The sequence below is a fragment of the Fusarium oxysporum genome, chromosome XI (assembly GCF_013085055.1).
Source record: "Fusarium oxysporum Fo47 chromosome XI, complete sequence".
In the NCBI taxonomy this organism is placed as follows: domain Eukaryota; kingdom Fungi; phylum Ascomycota; class Sordariomycetes; order Hypocreales; family Nectriaceae; genus Fusarium; species Fusarium oxysporum.
This window is the reverse complement of record NC_072850.1, coordinates 1,828,347-1,841,366: the sequence shown is the minus strand read 5'-3', so window position 1 is coordinate 1,841,366 and position 13,020 is coordinate 1,828,347. Positions and strand designations below refer to the sequence as shown.

At 47.4% G+C, this 13,020-nt stretch overlaps 5 protein-coding genes across 5 annotated transcripts; 2 read left to right on the top strand and 3 right to left on the bottom strand.

The window, feature by feature from the left end:
- Positions 1–317: 317 nt before the first annotated feature.
- On the bottom strand, positions 318–1,381 carry FOBCDRAFT_281558 (uncharacterized protein; the record flags this gene model as incomplete). Its single annotated transcript, XM_054707575.1, has 3 exons — positions 318–659; positions 722–1,073; positions 1,128–1,381. The coding sequence occupies 3 exons, from the start codon at positions 1,379–1,381 to the stop codon at positions 318–320; spliced, it is 948 nt and encodes a 315-aa protein (XP_054563550.1).
- A 1,264-nt stretch (positions 1,382–2,645) lies between these two features.
- Positions 2,646–3,962, bottom strand: FOBCDRAFT_208597 (uncharacterized protein; the record flags this gene model as incomplete). Its single annotated transcript, XM_054707573.2, has 2 exons — positions 2,646–3,196; positions 3,566–3,962. 2 exons carry the CDS (start codon positions 3,960–3,962, stop codon positions 2,646–2,648), a joined length of 948 nt encoding a protein of 315 aa, XP_054563548.2.
- A 650-nt stretch (positions 3,963–4,612) lies between these two features.
- On the top strand, positions 4,613–6,081 carry FOBCDRAFT_148661 (uncharacterized protein; the record flags this gene model as incomplete). The annotated part of the gene is made up of 2 exons (XM_059608292.1): positions 4,613–5,685; positions 5,706–6,081. 2 exons carry the CDS (start codon positions 4,613–4,615, stop codon positions 6,079–6,081), a joined length of 1,449 nt encoding a protein of 482 aa, XP_059466239.1.
- Positions 6,082–6,302: 221 nt separating this feature from the next.
- On the bottom strand, positions 6,303–7,988 carry FOBCDRAFT_147370 (Alpha/Beta hydrolase protein; the record flags this gene model as incomplete). The annotated part of the gene is made up of 1 exon (XM_031192775.3): positions 6,303–7,988. One exon carries the CDS (start codon positions 7,986–7,988, stop codon positions 6,303–6,305), a length of 1,686 nt encoding a protein of 561 aa, XP_031031621.3.
- Positions 7,989–10,409: 2,421 nt separating this feature from the next.
- FOBCDRAFT_233735 (thiamine diphosphate-binding protein) lies at positions 10,410–12,244 on the top strand. Its single transcript, XM_031192774.3, has one exon. The coding sequence runs from the start codon at positions 10,484–10,486 to the stop codon at positions 12,194–12,196; it is 1,713 nt and encodes a 570-aa protein (XP_031031620.2). The 5' UTR covers positions 10,410–10,483; the 3' UTR covers positions 12,197–12,244.
- The last annotated feature ends 776 nt before the right edge of the window (positions 12,245–13,020 follow it).

Here is a 13,020-nt window from a genome sequence, read left to right as displayed (position 1 = left end):
CTGCCGCGATATCGGCCACCGTTACGATTGGCCACCAGCCCTAGAGACCGTTGAGAATACACCCCTGGGGTCGTTGAGATAAGAACCATAGCAATGAAAGAGATAATTCGATTCCGCTGGGCGACTGAGTATGACGCGATATATATGTTTTTCCCGAAAAGGATGCATTGGTGTGTTTGGACCATGTGTAAATGAAGAGGTTGTCAAATTTGTCAGCCGCCGTTTCTACTTGATCAGCCTTTCAGATGATAGTCAGATCTGAATCCCTAGGAACTCTGATGCCCTGACAAGACTGACTCTCCCGAAAAGGACGATGCCTAAACGAAGAAGTTGTCAAATTCGTCAGTCGTTTCTTCCTGATCGGTCTTCCACGTGATAGTCAGATTTGAATCCGCAGGGATTCTGGTGCCCCGACAGTAGACTGAACGCCGAGCTCTGACGCAAAGCTGCTGAAGCCCGGGAACAACACCGAGAATGGCGCGCACGAGATGGGAATACCACTCTTCCTTGGTGTCGTATTGGCCCCTATACCATGGGTAAAACCACTCCTCAGGGGTGCCGACGCGTTCTCCGATCGTCTCGTCAGTGAGCACGAAAGCAAATCGGGTCAGCTGTGGCATGGAGTTCAAGGCCATGCTGACCTTCACAACCATGATGTTCTGTGAGTTTATGTCAGTTAAGAAATGACCAGGATATCCCAAGGATAGTGTAGGCCACTCACCAGCTCAGCCCGATCTTTCATGGTTCGGAATTGTTGCTGACCCCAAGGGAACTTAGGGTTGAGAAACTCGCCAAGAACCAAGGTCTCCATCTGCTGGAAGTTGTGGCGGATATCATCCAGAATCCTCGTGGTCAATCGTGGGTTTGGCCCGATTCTGGGCATCCCCTCAAAACCCATGACTGCAAGCCGCTTCAGCTGAGGAGCTTGGGTTACCAGTACTTTGTAGATATCGTAGGAAAATATCGTGACCTTCTTGAGTCTCGTGGGCTGGCGGCAGAAGTCTCCGACAAGGTCATTGATTGGGTGAGACTGGGGAATCAATTTGGATGGTTCCAAATTGAAGCAAGCGTGTCTGCAAATGTTTCGTTAATGAAAGAGAAGCATCCATGGACAGAGAGGAACTCACTTGACGTATTGGTACATAGACCCGGATGGAGAATCCGGGTGTTCCTCCATCAGGAGCGCCAGTCTTGCGGCAATCTCAGAAACATCGCCAGTGAAAGTGACTTTCATCGGATAATAGGGAAGGAGTTTGAGTCGAAGTCTCTTAGAGACCAGAGTCAAAGCCTTCATGGACTGCTGGTCAAGGTCCTCTCCAGTGATTAGGAGGAGTTCCACCGGCATTCGGTCAAGGGCGGCGTTGGGATTGGAGGGTGCCATGATTTGATATGATACGAGTGTAATAATGTGCTTGAAATGAAGCCTAATAAATGCTTCAAGAGACGGTGGGATTGATGAAGATGCTGGATGAAGAAGGATGCAGGTTCAGAATGGAATGAAGGAGGAAGTATGAGAGCGAGAGATGATGAAAGAAGACAAAGACAAAATAAAAGGACGATTGGATGAGTGGATGAGTGGATGAGTGGATGAATGAGTGAAATGATGAGATAATGAGATATTGGGGCGTGAAATGAAAGGGAGCAGGAAAGGTGGGATGGATTGAAGAGAAGAAGCTTAAAGAAAAGTCGTCTCTATCTTTATGTCTAGAGCTCGAGTAGCTGCACCATAACGAAGTGAGTGAATGAATCACTGCTAAGCACTGACACATCATTCTTGCGACGCTACACAGGCCAGTTGCGAGAGGCTACACTGGGAGCCAGACTAAAGTTTCGAATCAAAAGATGCCAGTTTTGTGGTCCGCTTATGACATTCTGAAGATATATCATGCGCCAGAACAGAAATCAGATCAGGAGAATGAAGGTTTTGCCTATCTTTTGTATCCCGTAGTACAATTAATTAAGTCCTGTTCAAGTTCATAATCTACTAGTAGTGAATAACACAATACACTCCTGATTGATGTGGTGTTTGTGATTTCCCAGTTTCTCTCATGTTGGGGACTTAACATCCTGTCATCCAGCAACTTACAATCTCCCTCCATTAGCCACATGGCGTCTTTATCAGAAACAAATTGATATAATCTTGATTAAACAAAACGTACACTTACCATTTTTGATCGATGGAATACTGCTGCAGCTGAATTCATCGTGCACTTCCAGACCAATTTTATCACTCAGCCCTGATGATGCAGATCCGGTCGAGAGGCGAGAAACACTGGCGAAAAAACGTCCTGGAATCTGCCCTATGCTTTGCGAGACCTTGGTGAGCTTGTATTCTTGGAATTGAAGAATTTTACATGTCACTTCGGGACAGCCAACTTCGTTCAACCGCATTTGTATGGTGACATACTTATCAGTGCGTATCATCCCTCTCGGGATGTTTATTCGCAACCCTCAGAAGAGCAGTCATTGAATACAAGAAGAAATGCAAAAAGTACCATATAACTCTTCTGTGTTTGCCTGATGGCTCAGAATAGTTCTGGTCATCAGCTCCAGCGGAAACCCTCTAAACTGTGCCAACCAGTTGTAATATCGCGCCTGTTTAATCAATAGATATGCCCTTTGTGACGGTTCTTGTTAAGATGCACTCATGCCCTCCATTCGAGGATGGCAAGGAAGCTGAGATCGATGGACCGTACCGTTGATGGTAACTGCCTCAGGAATGAGATTAGATTCTCCTGAGTGACTTGCATCCCAACGAGCCCGAAATGCCGCAGTTTCGGCCATGCGTCTAGAGGGAAGAGGTCGAAGAGTGAGACGTAGTCTCTCATTCCGACGAGGCTTCCATCCCTCAAGTTGTAGTCTATTTTGAAGACCATTTCCTCCAAGTCGGATGCCTTGGCCAAGAATTTGCGGATACTTCCATTTCGGTAAAATCCCCAGTCTTCGTATTCACCATCATCTCTTATCAAACCAGTTATCAGGGATAAAACAAAACGGTTGAAGCCCGGTTTTTCAACAATTTTACAGAGTTTGTTGTAGTCATCGTCACAACTAGTGAAGATAAACGGGTTTATCCCGGTGGGGAGATAGTGGTTGTCCAAAACTAGTTCAGAAATGCGATGTTGATCCATATTAGCAAGGGCCATGATGACGAAGCGGAAGCTACGCCACCAATCGTCACATTTCTCTTCAACATCTTGGGTAAAGGTATTTTAGGCAGGACAAGGCCATCCTCGTGGAATCGGATAGGGGAATTCATAAGGAAGTTCCCGTATCATTGGCGTTGTATACAGCGGCATGTAGAGCTGGCCGTGTGCTGCTGGAGTGACTTATCGTGGTCAGGTTCGGGAAACGCTCCAGAGCATATAAGAAAGCTTTCTCATGAGCTTGACTCTTGAGAACTTCTTCCTGTTGCTGTACAAGGCTCTTGTAATCAGCAAAGGACCTCCGGCCAAGGCGGGTGCTCTCGGGCTGTTTGTCCTGCCCGCTCTTACGCCAGAGCATTCTCTTCACATCCAATGCACTCTTCAGGTGCATCATGCTCACTCTGCACCATCGCACATACCTCTCATACTTTTCTTCACTTTCTTGGCTGTATGGTTCTGCGTAAGCGTCATCCTCACTGTTGTCCTCTTCAGACCATTCGTTGACAGTGTCATGGCAACATGGGGTTCTGTGTTCCACTCGATGGATTCCAGAGGAGAGTCGTCCCATACGATTTCCTTAATCTCTTTGCGGTAGACATCATGATTGGCGACACCAAGGAGGACGTCGATATTGCGTGGACTTGGGGATATAAAGATACTGGTAATTTTAAGATGAGCAGAGTCTTTCAAGGAGCTACAAGTTAGACGTAGGTTTTTGATGTCGCGATTCGGCAGTAAGCTGAAAATTGCACCGATCAACTCAATTGGTAGGCGTCGGAGCCCAATTGCGGAACCTTGGTTATTCCTCGTAGGCATCTTGACTCAATCACAATTGCAGAATTGGAGGAGAGATGGCTTCAACTGAGGAAATATGCAGTCGATGTCAAGGAAAGAAAAGTCAGAGGGAAGAATTAGGCAACAGAGCACTCCAGCCATGCATTACCAGAGGACCATGGGTTCTCATGGATATCCCTGTTTTAAAGACAGTGGGTCGTCGTTTCAACTAAAGCGATCTTCCCAATGACACTCAGAACAAACAAACTGTGATAAGAAGACCTATCTCAGTCCTTTGAGGATCTTGAATGACTTGATGGGTGGGATTGGCTCCGTTTGAGAACAAGTTTATGAATCAGTGGACGAATGCCGCGATTACAGTTGAAGAAAACCAGCTGGCCTGTTACATCAGAGCGTCTGCTTTGACCAGGTACGGAGTACCTTACCGTGAATTCTAGCTTAGAATAGTAATCATATTGGGTTATGTTCTGACGCCCAAACAGTATTGGTGCACTGAATTGCTGTTGGTTGATGCTTCGCAATGCGATCATGTATCATGTGGATCATTGGTTGTTGGCTCTAATTATTTGAGGCCCGATTACGGCAGCCTGAAAGGCCCCCTTCATCGATTTCAGTAACGCTTTTCGTTTCCTGTTCTGTTCACATACTGACTCGTGGTCCCTTCTGATATCATGGCTACCTCGATCGCCTTGCAAGCCCTACCGAGTGAGCTCATCGGTGCCATCTGCAGGCTTCTTCCCAATCGCGACATCAAAAGTCTACGTTTGACCTGCCGATATTGGAGAGAGAAGTCACTTTTGCGGTTTGACCGCGTTTTTATCTCGGCTAGCCCGCGTAATGTAGAGGTCTTGTTCTCTGTCGCCAATCACGACATCTTTCGACATCGCGCCAAGGAGATCATGTGGGATGATGCTGTCTTGGAGCCTGTTTCAAGTAAGGAAGGCGACGCTCCTTGTGGTTACAGCTCATATGAAACCGATCGGGATGCTGATTCCGAAGAGAAAGGACGAATATCAAGGCATTTCGTGCGTCTTTGTAGAGACAGTATGTTTGATCGCACGTTGCGTCTGAGGGACAAAACCAAAGAGGAGAGGGAGAAATACATGAAAGGCCAAATGAATGATCTCTTGCCCTCAAGAGAGTCACTAGCCTATTACAGCCGTCTTCTCCAAGAGCAGAGTGACATCCTAGAGTCAGGCGATGACGAAGCTGCGCTTCGGTACGCAGTGCAGAGATTCCCTCGGCTCACAAAGGTTACCGTTACGCCAGCGACGCATGGGGTTTTAATCACGCCGCTATATGAAACACCGATGGTTAGAGGTTTCCCTCGCGGTTTTGTGTATCCGATCCCTCGAGGTTGGCCATGTGCTGAAAATGAACATCTGGCTGAGGAAGCTAACCCTTGGGAGACCGAGGATGAGAAGAACAAGTGGCGTGGGTTCCGTATCGTTACACGGGTCTTGGCCCAGGCTGAGAATTGTCAGATCTCCGAGCTGGTGTTGGACAACAATAAGCTTCCCACTGGACTCAATCACTTTGTGTTTGAGGAGCCAAACGAAGAGTACGATAATCTTTGTAGGATCGTTCAGAGACCCGGCTCTCGACGCATTGTCCTTTCTCTGCTGGTCGATTATCTCTTCGACTGCGATACCGAGGGCTGGGACTTCTATCGCAACGGGAGAATCTCCAATCTGTCGCCAAAGCTCCTGATCTCTAAGAGGTCGTTCTACAAACTAATTATCCTGTGGATGCGGCCTCATAGAGCGGTAGGATGAAAGATTTTGTCTCCCTAACGAACATTTTCCCTATTAACAAATGGTCAAGCGGTGGTCTAAAGCGTTTCGGACTTTCTGAAATGCAAGTAACCCAGGATGATCTTATATGCTTCTTATCAAAGCTTTCATCGACGCTTCAATCCATAGAACTGAGCTTTCTGTCGGTCCTCAGCGGGCAAGGAAATCATGCTGGAATTCTAACCGATATCAGAGATAAGCTAGGCTGGAGACATAGGCCTGTCGATAAGAGGATCAAAATCTGTTTATCTGTGAGGTTGAACCAGCCTGATTTTGGTCGGTATGCTTGCTTTGACAAGGAAGTGTATGAGTATATTTATGGCGACGGGCCCGCCTTTTGGAGTTGATGAAAGAGGCGGAAGCTAAGCAATATTCTCGCTTGGGAAGGGCATTCAGTATGATGAGTTTGATGAAAGCTTTATGATAGTGCTTTGATGGTTTCAACGGGTCCTTTGTACTGGTAGACAGGGCATAGACTCAATCCCCCCCTTCGCCTCCTGGCTGCAATTCCTTTTGAAGTACACTAACCGCCGAGATAACTCAACGAACTTTCTGCCTTATACCACGTCTACTTGTAGAGGCGACCAGCTCTTTCAGAATCATTCCAGAACTCACACTGCCTTCCCCGACCTCTGTCCTCCTCCACAACAGTAAAGTTCCCAGGATTTACGAGAAGCTGTTTCGCATACCCATTCCCATTTTCGCCCGCCTTATACTGCGGCCACTCCACGGTCCCATCCAATCTCATCTTATTAGGATCACCCGTCAAGACAAAACTGTTGATATACCGATAGTAAATCCGCGCAGTCTCAGGATAAGCAACATGAGGGTCATTCCAGATGTATGCAGCATCAGAGGCGTGAGGAATTCCCTTCCATGACTGCGCAACCAATGGAAAGTCAGGAGTGTTGAAATGAAGACTCCATGTGGAAACTCCTGCCCTCGATGTAGTGACTGCTGTGTGGCGGCTCATGCAGATGTAAGCCATGTCGGACCATGCAGCTGAGATGCGGTTGTACTGAGTGCTATTCGGAGATCCGGCCCATGGGGAGTCGGGGTATGCTACGGGGTCTGGGTATAGCTCATTGATGAGAGCGAGATCAGTGATGTTGAGACCAGGACTGATTCGTTGCCAAAATTGAACAAAGTCGTCGTTGGTTTCCAGGTCACCGGGCGTGTAGTATTTTCCTTCATCAGAGGTATAGGTCGTGATGATGGGAAGATGGTGGAACGTGCCCTCTTCTTCACTCTTAGATCCCGCTTTCTCGATCAATGGGCCTCCAATTGACGGCTGCCAAGGCCAGTTCAGTTGATCTTTAGCATCCTCATATGCCTTTGCCGAGTACTCCCTGATCTTTTCTGCAGACGCACTGCGCAGACAACCCATTTGCTCCTTGTCGTCAACGTCGGTGGAGCAGTTGATATACTTCATCAGGCCTGCGAAGTCTTTCTTGTATCTGGGATAGTCGGGACCTGGGAACGATCGAGCTGTCGCTGAACCAGATTGAAGGATGCCGCGCGCGAAAAGAGGCTTGTTCTTATCAGAGCCATAGTTATGGAAGTAGTGGAATGCCGTTGAATGTGCACCAGCTGATAAGCCTCCAAGTGTGATTTGTCGAGGGTCTCCTCCAAACGAGCTCAAGTGTTTCTGCAGGAACTGCAAGAAGAAGCGCTGGTCTTGCAAGCCAAGATTGAGGAGCCCCTCGCGCTCAAAGAGCTTGCTCGGTAGGAAACCAAACGCATTGAGGCGATAGTTGAACGTAACAACAACAACCGGATCAGCAGAAGAAGCAACGAAAGAAGCGCCATCAAAGTCTCGTCCTGAGAACGATGCAAAACCACCACCGTGGATCCAGACCAGCGTTGGTAGTTTCTTGCTGAGCGGCACACCAGGGGTTCGAAAGACATTAAAGTTCAAGCATGCTTCGTCTTGTTCGTCTGGGTTAGGATACATGCGATCCTGCAAGCAAACAGATCGGTATTTTGTAGCGTTCTGTACGCCCTTGAGAGATTGGGGCTGGGACTGGAGAGGACGGAAGCGTCTGTCGCCTACGGGTTGCTCGGCATAGTCAATTCCAAGCCAGGCATTGACGGGTTGGGGAAGGTTGTCTCCGAGCAAAGTTTTGGATATGTTTGTACCGGCAAAAGATCCATATCCTTGAAGAGTAACTTGTGGTATAGAAGAATTCGCTGCAGCCAGAAATGAGAAGAAAAGAGATCCCAGCAAAACAGCTGGAGACATGAGAGAGTACATTGTATTCGATAATGTCGAATTATCGAGCTGATGCTCCATGATTTGTTGTAAACTCATGGTCTCTTATATACTCAATCTCACTATACTGAAGGTTGGTATAGTAAAGAGTCGTTTGTAGTGTTTGAGTCGGTTTTGGTCTCGGGCCGTGAATCTGGACGCCGAAGCGGAATAAGGTTGAAGCTACCCCGCAGTAGGGTTGACGTTTCGCCTGAACTCGACAAAGTGGGACAAGGCCATACAGATGGAATAGATAAGATTGCCGAGCTGACCATTCATCTCGAAGACCGTATATCTTGCGTGTTTAAGAACGATGAATAGTTCATGCATGTCTCTCTACAATTTACTGCTTACGGCAATATGATCTGCAAGAACTTGAGTAACCAACCAGGTGGTGCATGTTGATGTCACTATCCGTCCTGAATTGAGAAAGATTAGTTCTTGGCTGAAACAAGAAATGTGTCGATGTATGCCTATAAGCAGTTAGCTTTTGCAAGAGGTTGGTGTGACTTGTAACGGTATTGGCTAGCTAACCGACGGCTGCATCTCACAGCACAGCTACAGTGACGTTTCTGAAGTAATTGTCATCATAAAACATTCAGCTATCTCTTCGGCGACCAGAAGTTTCTCCAGTGGCTTGCATTTGCTTCACATCAACTGCACTCGAGAGGAGGCCACATTGAGAAGCCATATCAATGGTTGAATTCGTCTTGGTGTTGAAGTATTCTAAAGATCAACAGTCGGAAAGCTTCCGGCGGAAGTGTTTTCCGATGGACTCTTGCTGGAAACACGGCCAGATGCTGCCAAGGCTCACATTGCTGTCGTCTAGAGGGACTTTCCTTACAAACGACGAGGTAGATATCCCTCAAGTCAAGACAACCAATCTCAAAGTGGGAATGCTAAGAGGATTGTCAAGTCAGTAGCTGACCATGGCCTTGAGATTGCATCTCAGTTAGATAGTGATTCTGAACCCAATACATATCATGTTGACTTAGCACTACATTTTTGCATGGTCAAATTGACTCTCTTCTCAACAATGTGCTTTAGTTCGGTGCCGACATTATCCACTAGAACTGTGAGATATACCATCCACACGAGGCGAGGGGATTATGACTATGTTGCCATAAATGAAGCCACAGGAGCCGTCTATATGAACGGTCCCCCGCCTGAGTCTCTCTTCAAGGTCCAGTCGCATTATTTCCAGCAAACTTATAATATGATATGCCTAATAATGATGTCGACGGTGATGGCATACAATATCATCGATACTAGACAGCTGCAGTGTGTTTAATAACACCTGTAAGAATTAGCTAGCTTTACTGGATATCTTCCCATCAAGGCTCATCCATCCATGTCTACGCGCATTGTTTTTCAACCCCCCCACTTGCTGGTGAGCTGTCCAGATGCAAGGGGCGAGCACGCGTAAAATCTGCAATTTTCTTCTCTACTTAAAATAACAATTGTTTTACAAGTTCTACGAGACGAGTGCGAACTGTAGCCTTGTTGGGTCACCGTGACCACCAACAGATCAATTCACGAAATTGGGTAGCACCTGGACACGAACCACCATGCTCATTTAGCCAGCAAGGCTGTCGAGTAAAATCTCAGATAGTTATTCCTTAATGCTAATTATAGATGTACAATATCGCTAGCATGGTCCACAGGCGCTACTCAATTTCATAAAGTAATACGTCTGTTATCCTTGTCTTGGAATTAATGAGGTCAGTTAAGTCAGCCCTATCGATATCCCTGTCTTATCGGTATCGATAAGGAAAAGGGACCTTTTACAGAATGAGGAGAGCAACTTTGACGTTGTGGTGATTTGGTATAGCGTTAGTCGAATGGCGGCCGGCAACCGCATACTTACGGTGTAAAGTCTGGTGTCAGGCCACGATAATGAATTCGACGCCCTTTGTCATGTCTCTAGTGGTCACGCGTGACTGGAAATTGAGCCAACGCTGGGTCGTTATCAGAGGACCCCCGCTTACCCTGTACACTCACTTCAACGTTCATCAGCCCAGTTTTCTACATCAAGACTGGAGAAAACAGCCATTTATTTTATCTAGACTATTCTTTCTTAACTTCATTTTATTATATAATGGCTTGCCTTGTAATATTTTGTCTAGAAAATATCTCAGATGGGTTGGAAGACTTATCATGGTTGATATTTTGGTGTCCCATCAATTACCTTGCGACGCCGGCGGGCATCAAGGATCAATGATGTTCCATCCCTAACGCCCCTTAACTTACCACTTTGGGTATAACTTCAACTCCCCACAGAAGGCCTGCCTCGGCAAAAGAGGTGACGGACCGGCTACACATGGAGTTTCTGCTACTTTTCCTGATTTGGAATGTGAGCCCGGCAATCAAAGGCGTCAAGATGCGGATTAACGCGGGGATGTCATCGACGCCCTGATTCTTCAAGATATATAAAGACACTTCATACTTCAACATTTATTCCTCTACATTATAGACATAGAACGACATTTACCAACAATATGACACATACAAAGGAAGCAACAGTCCCCCTCGGGGAGTATCTCTTCACGCGTCTCAAGCAACTCAAGATCGGCTCTATTTTCGGCGTTCCCGGCGATTATAACCTCAGATTGCTGGACTACATCAAACCGACTGGTATCAACTGGATCGGAAACTGCAATGAACTTAACGCTGCATACTCTGCAGATGGGTACTCTCGTATTCAAGGTCTCAGCGCTGTGATCACGACTTTCGGCGTAGGCGAACTCTCAGCGATCAATGGCATCGCCGGTGCTTACTCTGAACGAGCACCAGTCATCCACATCGTCGGTGCACCATCAAGAACCCTCCAGAGTGCAAGGGCCTTGGTGCACCATACATTCTTGGACGGAGAGTATGGAAGATTTGCAGAGATGCATCGACATGTTACTGCTGCGCAGACTTGTTTGACGGATGTGCAGACTGCAGCTGATAAGATCGATTGGATTATTGAGCAGGCCATGATCCATCAGAGACCGGTTTATCTGCAGATCCCTGATGATCTGGTTTCAATGCAGGTCTCAACGGCTAATTTTGAGAAGAGGCCTGTTATCCGCCCGGCGCCGTCCACTGCTGAGATCGGCGCGAAGACGGTTGACAAGATCTTGCAGCGTATTTACTCTGCTACCAAGCCTCTCATCTATGTTGACGGCGAGAGTCGCAGTATCGGCGCTATTGACGAGATCAACAAGCTTATCAATACTACTAATTGGCCAACCTGGACGACGGCATTTGGAAAAGGTCTCATCAGCGAGGAGTTGCCCAACGTCCATGGCGTATACCTGGCCGACGACGGAGATAAGGTGTCGCACGACTATTTCAAGTCTTCCGATCTGATCTTGTTCTTCGGTCCACACATGAGCAACATCAACACTGGCATCTTCAAGGCGATTCCGGAGGAGAGTGTGACGGTTTCGTTTTCGCCTAGTCAGATCAAGATTGCTGGTGAAGTCATTCGCGACGTGGACCCTCGACAGTATCTCCAAAAGATCGTCAGCCAGTTTGACTCTTCAAAACTTGCCAAGATTGAAAGTCCTGCCATCGCGACAAAGGCGCCAGCTGAGCCCTCGCCGTCGGACGCTCTCAACCAAGCTCAGTTCTATCACTACGTGAACCCCATGTTCCGTCGCGGCGATATTGTTCTGACCGAAACTGGTACTGCTGCGACTGGCGGAAAGGCCTTCAAGCTTCCCCAAGGCTGTAGCTACTTCACATGCGTGACATGGCTATCAATCGGATACATGCTCCCCGCCACGCTCGGTGCAGCGCTAGCCCAACGGGATATGCAAGGTTCTCAGCGAGCAGTTCTGTTTATCGGCGACGGAAGTCTACAAATGACTGCCCAAGAGATCAGCACAATGATCAAGCAAAAGCTCAACGTAATCATCTTCGTCATCAACAACAACGGATACACAATTGAGCGGGCCATTCACGGGAGGAATGCGGATTACAACGACATTTCGCCGTGGAACCACCAACATGCCCTTGGGCTGTTTGGATTGAGCCGAGAAGATGCATCGAAGCGATATTTCTCAGCAAAGACATTCGCAGAATTGAGAACGGCGTTGGACTCGAAAGTGGTACAGGATAGCGAAGGCGTCACGATGGTTGAAGTCTTCATGGGCCAAGAAGATTGCACTGGCGAGTTAAAGGAATTGCTGGACAGGCAAATGGCACGAGAAAAGAGCCAGTAGATCAGTGGAGCAGATACGGCCGGAATATATTTTTACTGATTCAACAAGTTCTAGTAAGCTTACTTGTATCAGCTCAGAAAGCCACAACGTGTCTCACCCAATCATGAAGTTTGAGACTTTTACATCCAATCGTTCGTAAACGCTCTCCCGCCGCTGAATTATCCATCCAGGGGCTGGCAACACCAGATGAAACCCAAAAACGCTAGTCTCGTTCGGATAAGCCGGCAGACCCAATATTCCAGCAAAGTTCTGTAGCTTCGTAGGTAGTCTGTAGTGATGATGTCGTAGTGGAGGTGTTGGCTACACGACAAGGTTAAATTGCTTGATCTAAATAAAGTAGAAGATCACTGTTTACGAGGGTTAATTTAAAGCATGAAAATCATGAGGCTGACAAGAACCAAGATTTCTCTTTTTAACCACAAATCAAGGAAGCATAAATCATCAGCTGGGCGCTAAGAATAAGTCGAGCTAGCGCAGGTACTGCACGGTACGGTACTACGGTTTAGCCTAGCGCAGGGGGAAAGGGGATGAGATGACTCGTCGTATAGCACACGGGATAATCCCTGCCGCTTGTCGCCCGCTTCCTCGGCGAGCCGTATAGCAAGGACCAATGAGGCTGGCGAGGAGTGGCCGAGTTCCGGACCCATTGAGATGGTAAATTACTTGTTCGTATTGAAAACCTGTTGCTGTAAATAAACACGAGCTTTTTGGTGGTTCCTGATCCCCGCAATTTGCTAGACGGGAGTGGACTCTGGGCATCGATCGGTTTCGGCATCGGTAGTAACGTTCACCTCAGCTGAGGCGAAGACAGCTTTATAAACCCC

Excerpts from the sequence above, each read along its gene's own strand:
- FOBCDRAFT_233735 (XM_031192774.3), top strand. The coding sequence starts at position 10,484 with ATGACACATACAAAGGAAGCAACAGTCCCCCTCGGGGAGTATCTCTTC.